At 53.7% G+C, this 20455-nt stretch overlaps 1 protein-coding gene across 1 annotated transcript; it reads left to right on the top strand.

Moving 5' to 3' along the window:
* The first annotated feature begins 4254 nt into the window (after window positions 1-4254).
* GOLT1A (golgi transport 1A) lies at window positions 4255-20161 on the top strand. The gene is made up of 5 exons (XM_036344151.1): window positions 4255-4365; window positions 14159-14250; window positions 15410-15588; window positions 18229-18292; window positions 19339-20161. The coding sequence occupies exons 1-5, from the start codon at window positions 4341-4343 to the stop codon at window positions 19375-19377; spliced, it is 399 nt and encodes a 132-aa protein (XP_036200044.1). The 5' UTR covers window positions 4255-4340; the 3' UTR covers window positions 19378-20161.
* Window positions 20162-20455: the final 294 nt, after the last annotated feature.

The following is a 20455-nucleotide window of genomic DNA, read 5'->3' as shown; positions in this document are numbered from 1 at the left end:
TAAAGTGACTATTTTGGGGACTTTGTGGCATCCCGGGGAGCACTATAGACCCTGATATACTTGGTGAATCGGGGAGAATTGGGGCCAGATGTAGACTCAAGACAGAGGCCTTAGGGCTGGGAAGGTGTAGTGGAGAACTTGTCCGTTTCGGGGCTGCCTCGGTATCTGCAGCCCCACCCAGGCCAGAGCCCACGGCTTGGAGAGGAGGAGGCATGTGGGAGCACCACGGGCACCGCTGTACCCACCAACAAGGCCGGTTCCTCTCCAGGGATGATGCCCACAGGTCCCTGTCTGCCCCACCTCGGGGCCCACGCAGCCCTCGGATGGAGCCAGGCTGGGGCTGTCAAGTAAAGCAGCAACTAGCAGAAGGCCCTTTCGGAGCGGTGCTCTGACTGCGTGGCCATTCATTCCTAAAGAGGGCATGTCAGTGCCAGGAAGGAGCCAGCTTCCACCTGCTGCCGCCGTGGAACCAGGCCGCATGCACCTCCCACCCCGCAGCCTCCAGAGAGGAACTGGCCCCACGTCGCTGAGACGGATCCCAGAGAAGATGATGTTGGGCTCATCTCCTCCTCGGCTCCTTGTAGTGCCATGAAGATGATCCTTACGTCTCAGTTTCCTTATCTGTGATATGGGGATGTTAATACCATCTTATAGAGCCCTTGGGAAGTTCCAATGAGAAAGCAGAGGAAAAGCACTCTGAAAGTTTGAATGCGCCCGGCCGGCGTGGCTCAGTGATTGAGCACGTACCTATGAACCAGGAAGTCACGGTTCTATTCCAGGTCAGGGCCCAGGGCCCAGGCTCGATCCCCAGTGTGGGGCGTGCAGGAGGCAACCCATCAACAATTCTCTCTCAGTGATGTTTCTGTCTCTCCCTTCCTCTCTGAAATCAATAAAAATATACATCTATTAAAAAATAAGTTTGAAGTCACTTACAAATGTCGGGGGTGGAGGATGCTGCTGTGGAGGTCGCTCAGCTGCCTGCGGGGATGAGGGGAGAGGGAGAATGTCTCCCAAGGTCTCCCCTTTGCTGCAAGATGTCACCAGGGCTCCTGCCGTTCAGCCCTCCTTCCCCTGTCCAATTCGACTCCTCCAGCCCAGGCCCAGGGCCCTCCCCCAGGCCTTGACCACGCAGCCAGGCCATAGGCTGAGGGCCAGCCCCAGCCTTCCAGGGCCTGCATCCTCCTCCCAGGGGTTGCCCACGTGAAGGGGCTCCTCTCAGGAGGGTGGGCAGTGGGCCACCACGCTGGGCCCGGCTCCAGTGCCCAGTGCTGCCATCTGGGACTCAAGCCAGGAGGGCCCAGATGCAGGAGAGTTTGTTCTGAGCTCACAGGTGAGCTCCATGGTGGGGAGGGAATTCAACGCTGCTGTCTGCTCACCCATGGGAGCAGTTTAGAACCACGAGTTCCGATGAGAGAAGTCTTCCGTGGAACAGTATTTGTTAGTGTATTAATAGCAGAAACATTAATGACAACAGTAATTGTTATAACTATCCGAGAAGACTAATAACAATGGCTCATGAAGTGTGTGCCAGTGCCAGTGCCTGGTCCTCTGCCCATCGCATGAATTTACTCTGATCTTCGTTATAGCTCTATGTGAAAGGTACTGTCGTTACCCAAGGACCTGGGGCACAGAAAGGACACAAAATGCCCAGGTCTCGGGGACCTGGAATGAGGCCCGGGGTGCTCTAGAGCCTAAGCCAGGGGTCCTCAAACTTTTTAAACGGGGCCAGTTCACTGTCCCTCAGACCGTTGGAGGGCCGGACTATAGTTTTAAAAAAAAACTATGAACAAATTCCTATGCACACTGCACATATCTTATTTTGAAGTAAAAAAACAAAACGGGAACAAATATTTGTATTTGCATGTGGCCCGCGGGCCGTAGTTTGAGGACCCCTGGCCTAAGCTCTTAACTTAGCAGTGGTTTCTTTTCTTTTTTAAAATATATTTATATTGATTTCAGAGAGGAAGAGAGAGAGAGAAACATCAATGATGAGAGAGAATCGTTGATCAGCTGCCTCCTGCGCGTCCCCTACTGGGGATCAAGCCTGCAACCGGGGCATATGCCCTTGACCAGAATCAAACTTGGGACCCTTCAGTCCGCAGGCTGACGCTCTATCCACTGAGCCAAACTGGCTAGGGCAACTTACCAGTGGTTTCAATGAGGGTGACACCACCAGGAAATTGGGGCGGGGGGAGGGGGGGAGGCTAAGGGGGCAAAACTCTTGCTGGCGTTCAGTGGCGGCAATGCACAGGCAGATTTCCACACTAAGTCTTGGTCCTGTGTCCTGCAGGCCTTTATAACGTGCAAGGGGCCCACACAGCTTCCATATGAGTCGTGCAATTCAGAACAGTACTGAAGAGTTTTTATAAGCCTCTAAGCTTTTTAGAAGTTTCATGAGTAGCTCAATAAGTTAGGAGATGCTTATTAAGGAGCAGGAACTTAAATGGAATAAAGACGTTGTCTCAAAATTATTGAATAATCTACCGCCTGCATTGCCTACACAATCCATTATACCGCTTCAGCCCTGTATGTTTGGTTGAAAATGACTCCAGTGCAGGAGGGCCTTGCTGAATAAGTAGACACCGAATGTAATATAAATATTTAACAGAGGAGATCTGAGAGAACCAAACAGTGTTAAAGCAAAGTTACTTGAAATGCAGGGGATCTCTTTGGATCTCTTGGATAAATGTTTTTAGAAGTTATTTCCTATTATCGCTATATTTTTAAAGAGTTTGCAGCCCAGGAATGCACACCTATGTTGTCGGGATTGCCTGTGGAGTTGTTTGGGGGCGTTGCCTGTTGGTTTTTTATCTTCCTCTCATACTGTCCCAGGGCTCCACATGCAATTGCTTTGAACCACTTATCTCACCATTTCTCTTTCCAATCCATCCTCTATTCCCATCACCTATCGGAAATATGTGAGCTCCAAGGCCTTTAAGATCCTCCAAATGGAATTTTACCTGAACACACGGTGGCGTTTCAGGACGGAGATCTGTGTGTGTGTGATACGCCACCATTTCCCCATTCCGTGCCGTGACACAGGGAGCGAGGGCCAGCGCCTGGGCATTCACTCTGCTTCATTCTGCCCCACGTGGCCCTCCCTCACTTGCCTTGCTTTCTCGTCCTACTTAATTTAGGTTCTATCCCTCTTTCTCTTTTTATATGCAAGGACATCCGGTCTGTTCTTACCCACCTAGCATTCATTTTTATTCTAGTATTTACTCCCTGTTACTCTTGTGGGTTTGTTTTAAATTACATAATGGCTCTAGTCTTCTATTTCCCGTAAATTCGAATCTATTTATTATAAGCAGGTGCAAGCAATCTGCCTACGCCATTTATGTCTTCCGGTAAGTCTTGCCGGTGCATTTATATATTGAGACACATTGTGTTTTATTATACATTATTTCTCTTTGTTACAACTAGCTTTACTTGCATTTGTACAAAGGATGTATGTAGATTAGCCATGTCATCTGTGGACTTCATTTCAGGGGAGAGGGGACATTCTAAAAGGGATGCTGGCTCTCATGGGGCTGAGGGCCACTGCCCTACAGTGGGAGGAAGGTGTTCGGAGCTCCCCACCCGTCTCTCTTCAGGCCCAGAGGGAGGAAAGGATGCACCCGTGTCTGCTCACCTGCTGGGTAGACTAGAACCAGGCTTCCTCGACAGTCCAGCCTTCCTCCAAGGTCAAATTCATCTTTTATCTAGGGTAGCTCAACCCCAGAGTCCAAAGCAGGGGAAGAGGAGGTGGAGCCCTTGTGTCTAACTCCGTCTGGCACTCCCAGGAGACCAGCAGCAACAGGTTTTACTCAGTTGCTTGGCGCCCCCTAGGGTATAGCCTGGGTACTAAGTGCAAAACAAGCCAACTGTATACCAGATGAAATTCATACTTTTCCAAAGGGAAACACAGATGCCAGCTCTTCCCCTACACACTCCAAACCCAGGCAGGAGCCTGGGCACTCCTTTGTCTCTGTTCTTTTATGTACAGTCCATGCTGTGCTGAGGAGTAGAAGGCACTGAACTCGACCTGAAGGCAGGGAGATGGGGGAGAGGGGACCCTATAAGTCAGGTGGGATATGAGATGCTCCAGGGGGCCAGCCCGTGGAGGGACAGTGCCCCTGGGAGGAGCCAGGGGAAGGGAGCCTGTGACTTTCAACAGCCATTTGTGTGTGTGTGTGTGAGTGTGTGGGTGTGTGGGTGTGTGTGGAGAGTTAATGATTTACCGGAGGCTCCTTTCACAACTTACCAAGGGTCAGCTTCCCTTGAGCATGTACAAGCTTGGATCTCGGTACTCCTCGCCCCGGCCAGCTTGAACCCAGGGCGCCCCCCAGGCAGCCTGCGGCATGATCTCCATCACCGAATGGCAGAGTGAGTGTGGGGGGCCCTGCTGTGGGGGGCTGGGCTGGAGCGGGGTGTTTAGGCGAGGTGGGGGCCGAGGTGCCCCTCCTAGCTGGGATCTCTTTGTGGGAAGTCTGTGAGGTGACCTCTGGAGCCAGTGGCCTGGAGCTGCTGTGTTGGCATCTTCCACGCAGCAGGACCATGGCCAGGTGTGGCTCCTCGGCTGCCAGGGGCTGGGGGGTGGCTCCAGGCCCCCAGGAAGCAAAGGCTGGTGTTGGGGAAGCTGATAGGTTCACACTCCAGCTGGTGCCTTTCCACTCGGGGCCCTTAAACCTGGGGTGCTGCAAAGGTGGACCCAGGAGGCCGTTGCCCATTCAGGCATCTTTCCCCCAAAACTCTCCTGGGGCCCCTATGGCCCTGGATCCCTTCCTACCAGAAAATAAACTCAACGCCGCTCCCCAAACCCCCATATCCTCACTCCTAAACCATCTCTCCCTCTCTTTGGAGTGAGCAGCGGAGTAGTCTGCGGGTCTGGGAGGCGAGGGAACTGGTTCCGTGAGTTTCATTCGGGGGAGTTACTTAAAGCCTCTGATCCCCGGTGTCTCATCTGTGACCTGGAGGTAGCACTCATTCATTCACGGAGCAGATGTGTCTCTTGTGCCACGCACTGTGCTGGGCATAGAGTACACAACAGTGGGTGAGCACACTTATCCCCCACTCACAGGCTAGAGTGGGGGAGCAGGAGCTGCTGGAGGAGGCCAAGGTGGCAGCAGCGACCTGGTGGGAAGGGACCGATGCTGGGTCTGTTTTGAGGAAACTGCTGAAAGGATTCGCTGATGGGTTGGATGCAGAGTGTGAAACAAAAAAGTCAGGAATATTTTTACCTGAGCAACTTGAAGGTGTGAGTAGGGGAAGCGGGCATGTTGAGTCTGATGGGCTGGTATTAGGCATCCAGGTGAGATGTCAAGTGGGTAGCCAGGTATATGAGTCTGGGACAGAGAGGGGAATTCTGGAGCTGCCCACATATAGATGACATTTAAAGGTACACGACTCCGTGAGATCATCTGGGCAGTTTCCCAGCCTCCCCACCACTGACATTTGGGGGCAGGGTAAGTCTTTCTTGTGGGCTCTGCTCTGGGCATTGTAGGATTCTAGCAGCATCTCTGGCCTCTACACACTGGATGCCAGGATTACACTCACATTCCCAGTTGTGACCATCAAAACTGTCTCCAGCCTGGTCAGATGGCTCTGTTGGCTGGGCATCGTCCTGCTGCGGGTTCAGTTCCCAGTCAGGGCACATATCTAGGTTGCAGGTTCGACTTCCGGTTGGGGCGTGTACAGAAGGCAACTGATCAATGTCTCTCTCTCTCAAATCAGTGGAAACATAGCCTCGGGTGTGGATTAAGAAAAAAAGTCTCCAGATATTCCCAATGTCCTCTGAGAAACAAAACCGCCGCTCCCACTGGAGAACAACTGGCCTTCATATTTCTAAAACTAGAGAGAGAAGAGGGCTGAGCCCAGTGGCAAGCCAACATTTATTAAACCAAAATGTGCTAAGGTTTATGAAGAACGTGCTGAATTTTAAGAAAGAAAGCCATGAGGGACCAGATTGAGGTCGGGAATGGAGAGCGGAACAGGTCTCCCTGAGGAGCTGGCATTGGCGTTGAGACCTGAAGGATGAGTACCAGTGGGAGGAACCTGTGTGTTCGCAGGCCCGGCGGCAGGAGGCTCGTCCTGGGAACCAGGTGTGGTTGGAGTGTGGCTGGCGAGGGGGCAGGGGCAGGAGATGAAGCTGGACCAGCAGTCCTGGGCCACTCCATGCAGGGCCGTGAGCCAAGAAAATGGTTGTTTTGTCTCAGCCCAGGGGGAAGCAGGGAATAGGATTGGGTGGTATGTTCTCCAAGATCCCTGACCGCCGTGTGGAGGAGGGACATGAGGGAGGCAGGAGTGAAGCAGAGACTAGCGGGAGAATGCTGGCGGGTCCAGAACAGACGTGAGGGTGGCTTGGAATTCGGTAGTAAGAGTGGAGAGAAACAGCCTGGCTGGTGTGGCTGGGTTGGTTGGGTGTCATTCTGTGCACCAAACGTCAGGTCACCAGTTCAACTCCCAGTCAGGGCACATGCCCGGGTTGCAGGCTCCATCCCCAGTAGGAGGTGTGCAGCAGGCAACCAATCGATGATGTTTCTCTATCATTAATGTTTCTATCTCTCTACTCCTCTCCCTTCATATCTCTCTCTCTCTCTCTCTCTCTCTCTCTCTCTCTCTCTCTCTCAATAAAAACTTTAAAAAAGGGAGTAGTGACTGAGAGCGTAGTGAGGAGGCTCAGTGATGGCTGCAAGCTGCCCATTGGGTGGTGGTGACATTTGTATTCATTTGAGGAAAACCAAGAGAGGTGCAAGTTTATGGAAAGAAGCTCAATAGCTCGGTTTGGACCCGTTGAGCCCAATAGGCCTTGAAGAGAGAGAACCACGCAGATTTGCTGTGTAGGCAGCTGCACATGAGTTTGGAAGCTCAAACTCATTATTTATTTATTTACTTGGGCTAAATAAATAATAATAAATGTAATATATATGAAAGGCCAATATCAACATTGTCAGCACACAAGTGATATTTCCAGACTTGGGAATATGCGAGAAAAGAGAATGAGACGTGAACTTGAGCCAAAGCCCTGAGCCATTAGAATCCCAAGAGGAAGAGAGAGAAGTGGGAGGAGCTGGCCAAGGAGCCTGGGGAAGCGTGGTCAGACAGCGGGACGAAAACCAGCAGCAGGCCACCATGGGATCAGCAGAAAGGCCACTTCAGGAAGGGAGTAGCCAGCTGCTAAGGTGAGGACTGACCCCTGCCCGGTGGATTTGGGAACCCGGACATCACAGGTGGCCAAAGCCAGAACAATTTCTCTGGAGGAGGCCTGAGGGTGGGCGGGGGTGGCGGTGGATGGGCTGGGTTGATGAAAGGCACTTTTTCTGGAGCCAGATGCCAGGCTACTGGGATCAAACCCTGGCCTGCCAGCTGCTGGGCGCCCCTGGGCCAGTGACATCACCTCTGAGTGTTTCCGTTCTGTGTGTGAAGTGTGGCTAACCGCGTCCCTACCTCAGAGGCAGCTGTGAAAATTAGATGCGTTCACAAGACTTAAAGTGCGTGGACTGTGCCTGGCACCGTGCGCTGGTTAGCGTGAGTGGTTGTTACTGTTCATCACTATTGGTCACTTTGAACAGTGAAGGAGGCTCTTTCTCTCCCCGTTTTCCCCTTCCTCTTCCTGAACAATTCCGTCCTAAAGCCGTTAGGTAGAAAGGGAGGTGGTGCCCAGAGCAGGTGTCAGAACCCTCGACAGGTGGAAGGAGGCTCACCTGAGGTTGGCCTGGTGCCGAGGCAGCATCAGGTAGGGAGTGGAGAGGAACAGAATAGTGGAGGAACCTGGCAGACACCACCTTAATCACGGGGTTAAAGAAACATCATCTGCCCTGGCCAGTGTGGCTCCGTTGGTCAAGCATCGTCCTAGGCACCAAAAGGTTGCCGGTTCGATTCCCGCGGTCAGGGCACATGCCCAGGTTGTTGCGTACAGGAGGCAATGGATCAGTGTTGTTTCCTCACATTGATGTTTCGCTCTCTCCCTTCCTCTCTCTCCAAAAAATCAATAAAAACATGTTTTAATAAAAGACAAAAGAAACATCATCAGTAATAGGCCACATTGAGAAGAACACAGCATCCCATCTTGTTGATATTTCTGCAGAACTAATACCAGATAACCGACCCAAATCTTCAAAAGTGTCAACGTCATGTCAAGGGAAGACTGGGGTCCTATTCCAGACATGACAGACATAAAACCAAATGCCACACGTGGCTCCGAACTGGATCCTTTAGTTAAAAATGCTAACAACTGATGAAAGGTAAATGTGGTCTCACTTTAGGGGGTAGCAATGTGCCCGTGTTAATGCCTTGGCTCTGACGGTTGTATCCTGGTAAAGGAAAACCACACGGAAGTCTCCAGGGGTGATGAGAGAGCCCGTGGCAGCTACTCTCAGATGATTCAGGGGGAAAATGTTGTTGTATTGTACTTGCAACTTTTCCGTACTTTTGTGAATGGAGAGAGAGAGAGAGAGAGAGAGAGAGAGAGAGAGAGAGAGAGAGGCGTGAGAAATGAATAGTGTTCCCTGGCTCCCAGCCCAGCCTTGGGTCAGAAGGACCTTCCACCTGCTTCAGGAGACACTACTTCCCTTCCAGGAGCAGCAAGGACCTTGCCCTGGGCGTCAGTGAGTGCGAGCTCCTGGGCGGGGGTGGGGGCAGCCCAGCTCGTCTGCAACCTTGCAGGCTGTGGGCTCCTCTTGGCAGCCCTCTGGAGCTGCAGGTTGGGGTGGTTGCTGAAGAGGGCAGCCATGCCCTAGCTGGTTTAGCTCAGTGGCTAGAGCATCAGCCCGTGGACCAAGGGGTCCTGGGTGCGATTCCAGTCAAGGGCATGTACTTCAGTTGCAGGCTCGATCTCCGGCCCTGGTCGGGGCGTGTGTGGGAGGCAACCAATTGATGTGTCTCTCTCACATCGATGTTTCTCTCTCTCTGTCTCTCGCCCTCCCTTCCACTCTCTCCAAAAATCAATGGAAAAATATCCGCAGGTGAGGATTAAGGCAGGCATCAGCCTGCCACGACAGGGACACCTGAAGCTGGCCTATCTCTGGGGGCTGGGTGGTCCCTGCTTCTCATTAGGACTCAGTGGTTCTCAACCTTCCTAATGCCGCGACCCTTTCATACAGTTCCTCATGTTGTGGTGACCCCCAACCATAACATTATTTTCGTTGCTACTTCATAACTGTAATGTTGCTACTGTGATGAATCGTCATGTAAATATCTGATATGCAGAATGTAGTTTCATTGTTCGCGACCCACAGGTTGAGAACCACTGCTAGGTGATGCCCTGGAGAGCCGGGCCTCCCTGAAGTTGCGGGAGCCGGGCCTCCCTGAAGTTGCGGGAGCCGCCCCTGGTCCTTTCCTCCAGCAGGGGGCGCGCTGCCCCTCTGTCTGGATCCCCTAGGGCTGCGGACACTTCTGTCACTCCTGGTGACGTGCCCCCCACAGCCCCGCCCTCGGCCATGCTCGTGTCCCCGGAACTTCAGGAGCGGCCCCAGGTGGTAACTGAGCTGAAATTGCTAAGCGGCTGCAGGAGAGACGGAGGGGGGTCTGAGGCCTGAGCGAGAGAACAGCTGCCGACCCTTTTCCGTGAGGTTTGTGTCCGCGGTGCAGTGTCCCCCTGGACACTGGGGGCACCACGCGGCCCGGGAGGAAGGCTGCCCGTGGCAGGAGCTGGGGGGTGGCACCGGTCCTTCAGCAATCGCGGGGGACAGGTTAGGAAAGCAATCGCTATGTAAACCAGCACATCGCTGCAGGGGAAGAAAGTATGATGTGGCAGGGTGTGAATCTGGGAAACTTGGGCGGTTTCCACGAAATGAATAAGAGGCTGTTCTTAGGTGTTTCCAGGATGAACACATAGATGTGTTAACAAAACAAAAGGAAAACCTAGTAAAATATTCACATTGTTTCCACACCAAACACATCCCCCTGGGGGAGATAGAAGCGAAGGGTGGTTGTCAGAGCCGGAACCAAGGGCGTGTTTTTGTGGCAGGTGTAAGCTGAGACCAGATGTTTTTATAACCGGCATGAAAACGTAAATGCCTTGGCCGTTCGGATAAAAGAACAGGGCTGTGGTCTTCCTACGTAAAACCATCGTGGCAAAGCAGAGGCCCTTCTAGCCCCTCTCGAGGACAGAGACATCACACACCAGGGAAGGACAGAACACAGCCTTCGCCATGGCCCACGGAGGCTGCACTGCCCGGTGTCCTGGGCCCTCAGAGGTGGGATTCAGACAGGCATTGCTGAGAGGGGGGCGTAGGAAACAAGCCCAGATAGACCGGGGGCTGTCAGAAGCAGGCGGAACCGGCCATCAGTCCGGCTGGATTCTGGGCAGATGGACATTCCGCTGACAGATCCGGTGGTGGCGCTGGGCCCTAACAGAATCCGGCTCTGCCGAACGGGAGACCAGCAAGACTGGCACTTCCCTGGATGATAAATTGAGGGCGGTTTATCATTTGAATGATAAATCTCATCTCAATCTTTGAAAAAAGATCTTTTGAAGGAGCCCTTTGGAACTGGTCCTAACCCTCTGAGGTCTGTCTGGTTGAGGGTTTGGTTCCAAACCTTGGCAATAAAGCAAGTCGTAACCTTTGTGCTGGTGGAGGTCTTGCCTTCAATTTAAAAAAAAAAAAATCTATAAAGCACAGTAAAACAAAGCACAATAAAATGAGGGACGCCTGTACACTGAAAACTACAAATCGTTGCTGAAAATGTTGTAAAAGACACAAATAAATAGAAAGACATCCTGTGTTCATGGATTGGAAGATTTAATATTGTTAAGATGTCAGTACTGCACAAAGCAATCTACAAATTCAATGCCATCTCTATCAAAATCCCAATGGTATTTTTTGCAGAAATAGAAAAATCAATGTTAAAATTCATTTGGAATCTCAAGGGATAGCGAATAGCCAAATTAATCTTGAAAAGGAAGAACAAAGTTGGAGGTTTCACAAGTACTCATTTCAAAACTTATTACAGCCCTGACCAGTGTTCTCAGTGGTTAGAGAGTCGGCCCGTGCACTGAAGGGTCTCAGGTTTGACTCCCAGTCAAGGGCATGTACCTGGGTTGCAGGTTCAATTCCCGGTCCCGGTCAGGGCGTGTGTGGGAATCTCTCTCACTTGATGTTTCTCTCTCTCTCCCTCCCTTCTACGCTCTCTTAAAAAAACACACACACAATGGAAAAAATATCCTCAGGTGAGGATTAACAACAACAGCAACAACAAAAACCCCACACCTTATTACAAAGCTCCAATAACCAAAACAGTGTGAAACTGGCATAAAGACAGACAGACAGACCAATGAATATCATAGGAAGCCCAGAAATAAACCCTGACATAAAGCACCAAATGATTCTTAACAAGGGCGTCAAGGCCATTCTGTGGGAAAAGGCTGTCTTTTCAACAAATGATGTCAGGAAAACTGAGTATCCACAGGCAAAAGAGTAGTTCATTTTAGCTCAAAGTGAGAGCTAAAACTGTAAAACTCTTAGAAGAAAACATAGGAGAAAAGCTTCATGACACTGGATTTGACGATTCCTGGGATATGATACAAACATATAAGCAACTAAAGAAAAATGATATAAATTGAACTGTATCAAAAGTAAGAACCTCTGGGCATCAAAGAACGCAATCAGCAGAGTAAAAAAGACAATCTACGAAATGGGAGAAAATATTTGCAAAGTATATATCCGATAGGGGGTTATATCCAGAATATATAAAGAACTCCTACAACTCAACAACAACTACCTGGTTTTTAAATGGCAAAGGACTTAAATAGACACGTCTACAAAGAAGATATACACATGACCAGCAAGCACGTGAAAAGATGCTCACCATCCATCACCAACCATTAGGGAGAGGCAAGCCAAAGCCACCGTGGTACCGTCTCACACCCACTAAGATGGATGTTGTCAAAAACAAAGCAGCCCCGGCCAGGTGCTCCATTGGTTGGAGCGCTGTCCTGTACACCAGAACGGTTGCGGGTTCGATCCCCTGTCGGGGCACATGAGGGAGGCAGGCGATCGGTGTTTCTATCTCACATTGATGTTTCTTCCTCTCTCTCTTCCCCTCTCTAAAATCAATAAACATTCCTCGGGTGAGGATTTTTAAAATAATAATAAATAATAAAAGATTTAAAAAAAACAAAAATACCAAGTGTTGGTGAGGATGGGAAGACATGAAGCCTTTGTGCCCTGCTGGTGGGAATGTAAGATGGAGCGCCTGCTATGAAACGCGGTATGCTGGTTCCTCAAAAAATTAAAAATAGCCCTAACCGGTTTGGCTCAGTGGATAAAGCGTCGGCCTGCGGACTCAAGGGTTCCGGGTTCGATTCCAGTCAAGGGCATGTACCTGGGTTGCGGGCACGTACCCAGTAGGGCGTGTGCAGGAGGCAGCTGATCGATGTTTCTCTCTTATCGATGTTTCTAACTCTCTATCCCTCTCCCTTCCTCTCTGTAAAAAATCAATAAAATATATTTTTTTAAAAAATTAAAAATAGAACTACCACTTGCTCCTCAATCCCACCGGTGGGTACATATCCAAAGTATTGACAGCAGAGTCTCAAAGAGATATTGGTTCCCCCGTGTTCATAGAAGCTTATTCACAACAGTGAGACGGTAGAAGCAACCCACGTGTCCATCCGCAGATGATTAGACAAACAAAATGTAGTATGTGCATCCAGTGGAATATTCCTTCAAAGGTAAGGAAATTCTGACTGACACACGCTACAGCACGGATGACCCTTGGGGACATCGTGTTACGGGAGATAAGCCGGTCGCAAAATGGCAAATGCTGTGTGACCCCACTTCTCTGAGGTCCCCAGAGCAGGGACAGAAAGTAGTGTGGCTGGTCCAGCGGCCGTGGGTGGAGGAATGAGCAGTTAGTGTTCGATGGGTACAGAGTTTCAGTTTTGTCAGATGAGTTTGGGAGATGGATGGGGTGATGGTACCACCACAATGCGAATGTATGGAATACCACTGAGGCGGACACTTACAAATTGTCAAGATGGTACATGTTATGTGTATTTTATCACGACTTAAAGTAAAATTTCAAGTTAGTTCCATTTAAAAATGAAGCAATACAGCCCTGGCCGGTTTTTCCCAGTGGATAGAGCGTCGGCCTGCAGACCGAGGGGTCCCGGGTTCGATTTCAGTCAAGGGCACATGCCTGGGTCGCAGGCTCGACACCCCACTAGGGAGCATTCAGGAGGCGGCCGATCCATGATTCTCTCTCATCGATGATGTTTCTATCTCTCTCCCTCCCTCTCCCTTCCTCTCTGAAATCAATAAAAATATCTTAAAAATGAAGCGAGACAATGAATTATCATTTGCTGACTCTCACAATGGCAAAGATAAGTAAAATGAACAATTCTGTGCTACGCGTAGGGTTTAAGAAAAAAAGGAACTTCGTATCCGGTTATTGCTACAACTCTTCCTGAGGGGAGCGATCTGAAATATGTATCAAAGTGTCCAAAATGCAGCCCTTGACCCAACAAGGGCCTTAAGGTCCTGCACTTGGGTGCTGTCCACACTGGCTCTGAGCAAACTCCTGCAGCTGCAAGGAGCGACGCCCTGAGATGCACTGCCACCAGGGGGCGCTGCCACGCGGGCCCAGCCTTGGGCAGGACTGCAGGCCACTGTGGCTGCCACCAGAGGCTCAGGGATGGGTGGTGGGGCCCAGAGGCAGCCGCTGCAGGAGGGAGGGAGGAAAGGGAGCGGGTGCCGGCTGGGGTGTGGACTCCAGGAGGACAGATAAGCACACTATCGATCGATGACTTCTGTTTTTCCAAACCAGGGTGACAGGTGTTCACCGGGAAGGCAGGGCAGGGGCAGTTAGGGGAGGAATGAGACAGGAGGGCCAGCCTCTTGAGAAACAGGCAGGACAGCTGGTGGTTTCCGGGCCCTTTGGGGCTGGTGGCCATGAGCTGCCAGTTGTCCCTTGGCTGAGTGTGGCGTGGCCATCGGCAGCTCCCAACCGCACGTGGGGGAGCTGCAGCCACGCAGAGGGCTGTTTGGAGGACAGAATGCCGGGAAGCGCAGGACTGCACTCAATGTACTTTCGAGCTCATTCTTCCTTTCCCATCCATCCCATCATTCCCCCGAGCACAGAGATCCCCCGAGGGCACCTGTCCAGGGGTCACCGGGAAATCCCAGGCCCCCGCCTCTCCCCAGAGCCCCTCCCACCACGGCCTCCTTGCCTGTTGCAGAGATTGGCGTGGGCATCACCGGCTTCGGAGCCTTCTTCATCCTCCTTGGAGCGCTCCTGTACTTTGATTCCGTGCTCCTGGCCTTCGGAAACGTGAGTACCCTGCCCTGCAGACCCTCCCAACCTCCCTGAGGTCTCTACTGCTGGGGTCAGCCCTAAGTTCCTTCCCGTGCGGCCGTCCAGGGTCAGGTGCCAGCAGCCTGGGCCGGCAGGGTGGCTGGGGATGGACAGCAGGCCCCGCTGGGCAGGGAGTCCGAGGACCTGGATTCTCACGCCAGCTCTGGGTGAGGCCGGGAGGGGTGAGACACTGTCCCTCCACTGGACTCCCACCAGCTAGGGGCAGGGGGGGTCCCACGAACACACACGCCTGGAGACGGAGGCAGAGGTGCGGCAAAGTCACCATGAGACAAGCACATTCCATCTGAACAGGTGCTGGGGGGGAGGGGGGGTGGGAGGGGGCAGAGCGTACCCCGCTGGGGAGGATGAGAAGGGGTTTGGGAAGGAAAGTGTGTGGGGTTGGAGAAAGCGCTCTCAGGTGAACGGAACATGCTGGAAGGAATTGGACAGGAGCCTGGGCACTCTTCAGGGATCATTAGGAGCCACACTGAAGGCGGTGGCAGGGCCAGATGCCGGAGGGACCGGAGTGTCATCCCCCGGGCAGCGGAGCCCTGCCGGTCCCTCGAGGCTTTGGGTATGGCCGCCTAACCTATGCGACCAGGAAGAGAATCTCACTGTCTGTCCCACCTTCCCCGGGAGGGGTGATGAGAAATGCAGTAGATACAAAGCACTGGTTGGGACCCAAGAAAGTGGTTGAATTGGGTGAGAAATTAGAGAACGGCCCAGCTTCTCCTCATGCAGCCCCTGCCTCGGGCAGTTTGGTTTCCAAACAGCTCAGATTCCTCAAGGCTCCGTAATTTTGCTACAAGGCTGGGTCACCCTCTGAAACCGACCCTCCTTGAAGAGTTAGCAAGTCCTGCCCCATGCGTGATGGCGGCTCCAGGCCTTACTGCTGGCCCCCAGGGAGTGGAGGAGGCTGGCCCCTGACTCTGAGGGGGGAGGCTGGCCCTTAGCTCCAAGGGGGGAGGCTGGCCCTTAGCTCCAAGGGTGGAGGCTGGCCCTTAGCTCCAAGGGGGGAGGCTGGCCCTTAGCTCCAAGGGGGGGAGGCTGGCCCCTGGCTCTGAGGAGGGAGGCTGGCCCTTAGCTCCAAGGGACGGGGCTGCCTGAATTCACGCTCCTCTTCCTCCCCCGCCAGCTGCTGTTCCTGACCGGCCTGACCCTCATCATCGGCCTGAGGAAGACACTCTCCTTCTTCTTCCAGTGGCACAAGCTCAAGGGGACCAGCTTCTTCCTGGGGGGTGTGGCCGTTGTGCTCCTGCGCTGGCCCCTCCTGGGCATGTTTCTAGAAACCTATGGATTCTTTAGTCTCTTCCGGTGAGTGCAGGTCCCGTTCCCCCCCCCCCCCCCCCGCCATGGGCCCCCGGGCCTCTGAGTGGCTGAGAGCAGCCCACCAGGTGTGGGTGGCGCAGCCAGCGGGTGTGCAGAAGCTGGACCTGCCCTGCAAGAGATGGGAGCCATGGAAGGACTGGAAATGGGGAGAAGGCCCAGGCCAGTTTGGCTCAATGGATAGAGCGTCAGCCTGCGGACTGAAGGGTCCCGGGTTTGATTCCGGTCAAGGGCACATGCTGGGGCTGCAGGCTTGATCCCCAGTAGGGGGCGCACAGGAGGCAGCCGATCAATGATTCTCTCTCATCATTGATGTTTCCATCTCTCTCTCCCTTCCTCTCTGAAATCAATAAAAAAATATATTTTTAAAAATATATATATTTTATTGATTTTTTACAGAGAGGAAGGGAGAAGGAGAGTGATAGAGAGTTAGAAACATCGATGAAAGAGAAACATCAATTCAGCTGCCTCCTGCACACCCCCCACTGGGGATGTGCCCGCAACCAAGGTACATGCCCTTGACCAGAATCGAACCCGGGACCCTTTCAGTCTGCAGGCTGATGCTCTATCCACTGAGCCAAACCGGTCAGGGCAATAAAAATATATTTTAAAAAATAAAAACGGGGAGGGGCATGGGACAGACACTTGGAAAGGCCCCTCTAACAGTAGGTTGAAGGATATATTGACGTGACTGGCACACACTGAGCACCTGCTGTGGGCCCAGCACTGTGCCTGCCACCAGGGAGGACCCGCGGGGCTCACTCTCGAGTTGAATGACCGCGGGGGGAGGAAGGGCAGTGAGCTGACGTTTGCTAGGCCCCAGACATGCGCCATCATAACCTCGCTTTGTCTCCTCCACCGCCCGTCCTGGGCCGTTCCCTGCAGATGAGGGAGCCAGCACTCAGAGAGGCTGCCCCTGCCCGGCCCCACAGGCAGTGTGCCGAGGATCTGACCTTGACCCCCGCACCCCCACCCCGCCCCTGGCCCCTGGCTCCACACCCCTCGGCCTGTCGGTGCCAGCTGGGCCTGGTGAAAGGCTGGGCGGGACTCAGTGGAGATGTGGAGCCACTGTCAGGGCCAGAGTGTGTCCCTCCGGAAGCAGGACCTGGGACAGGCCTTGAGGGATGGGCAGGGGCTGAGAGAAGACTGGAGGGCACCGGGCAGGGAGGAAAGGGTCCTGGGGAAGGTGGGCTGGCAGGACAGACACCCCGTGTCCCTGTGACGCTGTGGAGAGAGCAGAGGTGGGATGGGGTGATGGGGGCTGGAAGAATCATGGTCCATGGAATCATGGGAAGGGGCGAGGTCAGGAGCCCCAGCATTCCCACAGGAACCCTCATTTGCTCAGTGGCCTTGAAAGCACCCTGATCAGCCTGGATGCCCCGACCTCACAAAGGTCATGTAGCATGGCCTCGAGAAATAAATTTTCTCCCACATGTTCTGCCACCCATGTAGCTGATATTCGGTCATTTGCTCAGAGTCAAATATATAAGAGGCACCTGCTCTGTGCCCAGTGCGTGGCCGGGTCTGGGGACATGTGTTAGACAGGGAGGCGCCTCCTGAGGACTCGCAGGGCGTAGGGAAGACACATGCATCCTGACAACTAGCATTCAGACCACTTACCGAGAGCTGGGGACTGTGAGCAGGGCCCCTGCAGACTCAGTCGTTCAAACCCAGAGTCACCTGGACAAAGACACCTCCCAGCAGCATTGCCAGGAACTCGGAGCGGTGAGAGACCTCGGGGGGCCGGGGGACCGCAGGAATTTCCGCCCAAGAAAAGGAAAAATTCAGGCAGAATTCAAATGTCTGATCGCGTGCCCGCTCCGCTGCACACAGGGGCTCCCTTCCCAGGTCAGCCTCGGTGCCTCCAAGCCCCTGTGCCCCAGCCAGGCCGCGTAGGGTGAGAGCGGGAGGAGGCTGAGGCGGGAGGGAGAGCAGACACGGCACAGCCCCCACCACCGGCCCTGCCTGGAGCCCAGGGGACCTGCAGCAGGTGGTGACGCCCAGTCTGGGGAGAGGGCAGCGACAATAACACAAACAAGCATTTCCTGAGCATCTCTGCGTGTAAGGCCCTCGGACATAGGTACTATTATCAACCCCGTTTTACAGCTGGAAACAGACCCAGAGAACGTGAGGACTCTGCCCTGGGCTCGCACAGTGCTAGCGAGTGGCAGGGCCAAGATGGGCTCAAAAGGAACCTGACCCAGGGACTTGGTTCTTTTCCTTTTTAATATATTTTATTGACTTTAGAGAGGAAGGGAAAGGGAGAGAGAGACAGAAACATCCACAATGAGACAGAATCATTGCTTGGCTGCCTCCTGAATATCCCACACTGGGATCAAGCCCCCAACCCAGGCATGTGCCCTGACTGGGAATCGAACCATGACCTCCTCAAAGCTCAACCACTGAGCCACACCAGCTGTGCTGGGACTTCATTCTTAACGATTCCACTTGGCTGCCTCTAAAACACTGGGGGGCTGGAGGCGGGGACCAAGCCTGCCCCCAGTGCTAGGGGCCCACTCTCTTGGGAGCCAAAGTTGGAGCCTATCTGTGGACCTCAGTCTTGCTACCCTCTACCACCTCCTCCCCGCCAGGCCATCACTGACCCCTCCCTCCCCCCTCTGTTCCTAGGGGCTTTTTCCCTGTGGCCTTTGGCTTCCTGGGCAATGCCTTTAACATTCCCTTCCTGAGTGAGGTAAGTGCCTCGTGCATGTGGCTTAGTGGTGGGGCCCGGGGGTGGCGGGAGCACACGGAGTGGGGAAAACTGCTGCCCCAGGTACAGCGGACCCGCCCCATCTCCCCCTGCACTCCCTTCCCCAGGCTGGCCTGCCTCCGCTCTCTTCCCCGCCCTGCTCCTTCTCCATTTGACAAAGGCCCTTGAGCAGCTGTGCCTAAGGCAGTGGTCGGCAAACTGTGGCTCTCGAGCCACATGCGGCTCTTTGGCCCCTTGAGTGTGGCCACGAAGTTTCAATCGCACTGTACGTGCGCGCCCGCACGTGGTATTTTGTGGAAGAGCCACACTCAAGGAGTCGCAGTTTGCCGACCACTGGCGTAAGGAATAGGGATAGAGGAAGGAATAGGAATAGAGGAAGGAATGGGGATAAGGGAAGGAATGGGGATAGAGGAGGGATGGGGATGGAGGAGGGATGGGGATGGAGGAGGGATGGGGATGGAGGAGGGATGGGGATGGAGGAGGGATGGGGATGGAGGAGGGATGGGGATGGAGGAGGGAAGGGGATGGGGATGGGGATGGGGATGGGAATGGGGATGGAGGATGGTGGCTGTTAATAGCTCTTGATTATAGCCAAAGAAACAGACACTGAGAGAGTCTAGGGGACCCAGCCACAAAGTGCCAGAGCTTTCTGGGGAGCTGGCTGAGTCTGGGCCCCGGACTTGGAGAGGATGTGTGACAGCTAACGACAGCAGGGAAAGCTGTGGAAGATTCTGTCCTCTCCTTGGGCAGGCGTGGGCAGTGGTCCCCAGTGCACCCCCCGCCCGCCCCCCCCCCCCCCGGCCCTCACTCTTTCTCGGAAGCATCTGACACAATATGGGCTCTCTGAGAAGCCCAGCGAGGCCCTTCAGCCAGCTCCCAGCCCACCCGCCAGCTGGGCACATCCCTGCAACCCCCTCTCCCTGTCTGCGCTTGGCATAGCTCCCACCTCAAGGCCAGCTCCCTAATAACCCTGATATTGAGTCTGCTCTCCACCCTTTGTCTGGAGTAATGATTCTCGGTTCCCACAGCTGTACCGGAGGTTTCAAGGCAGCAGCTCAATGGTCTGAGCAGCAGAGATGAGCTCCTTGAACTTGGACCGTTGGTTGAGGGGGCTGGAAAGGAAATGGGGCCACCCTCTCGGGCCCCCCTCCTGCACTGACTCACCTACCCCGCACACCCGGGCCTCTCCGAGTCCAGAAGGAAGGATGGCTCCAAGTGACTGACCTCGGATTCCCAAGCCAACGCCAGAGGCCATGGGCATTGTTGGGAGCAGAGCTCCAGGGCCCCACAGAGCTCGGGCTGGGGCTGGGACCACACCCCGCTCTGTAGGGGAGGAAAAGCAAAGATTAAATCCCACGCTGTGTGTGTCTGACACTCGAAGTCAGTGTCTCGGGCCTGTTAAGTCATCTCCTGACTCGGGGCATCTCAATCTATACAGCAAAGGGCAGGCCTGCTCTCAGCGGCTCATTTGCACCCTGAGGAGTGGCAATGTGTGTGTAAGCCCCTTTCGAAGAAGGCATTAGACAAGTGACGGGTAGAAATCCTGGCCTGGCAGGAAGTGCTTCTCGGCCGGCCGTAGGTGGATGTTTGCTCGGGACACCCCCCCAGGCGGAGCCTGTGCTGGGAGAGCTTCCTGTCTGCGGGTAGAGACAGCCTCCACCTTCGGACAGCCCTAGTCTGACAGAAGGAAGAGGCTCTGTCCCAAGAGCCCCTGGTCCAAGGATAAAGACCATGACTGCAGGCCCAAGGACGAGACCAGAGTTCCCCGCAATGTATGTATAGGGTGTCCCCCACAATGTGTACACACTTGAGCAGCTGATAGCCATCAATGCAAATGAACTGTATTTTAACAAACACTGCCTTCGTGGTTACTCACAGTGTGTGTACCCATTTGTGGGGACACCTGCACTTAGTAAATGTCTTTGAGGGCCCTCTGTGTCTGTACTGAGCATAAGTGGGTGCTGAGGGGGCAAAGGGAGGGGGGTCTGTCCCTGCTTCCACGGGGGAGCACAGCAGTTACAAATGCCATCATCACGGTCCCAAGCCCCGAAGGCGGGTCCTGAGAGCAGCGCCTTCTGATTCACTGTTGCCTGATAGTCACTTCTCACCTTCCCATGGCACTTCCCAGGCCCGGCCATCTTAGAG

The sequence above is a fragment of the Myotis myotis genome, unplaced genomic scaffold (assembly GCF_014108235.1).
Source record: "Myotis myotis isolate mMyoMyo1 unplaced genomic scaffold, mMyoMyo1.p scaffold_m19_p_18, whole genome shotgun sequence".
Taxonomy (NCBI): Eukaryota; Metazoa; Chordata; class Mammalia; order Chiroptera; family Vespertilionidae; genus Myotis; species Myotis myotis.
The sequence above is the reverse complement of the archived record's forward strand: the minus strand, read 5'-3'. Positions and strand labels throughout refer to the sequence as shown.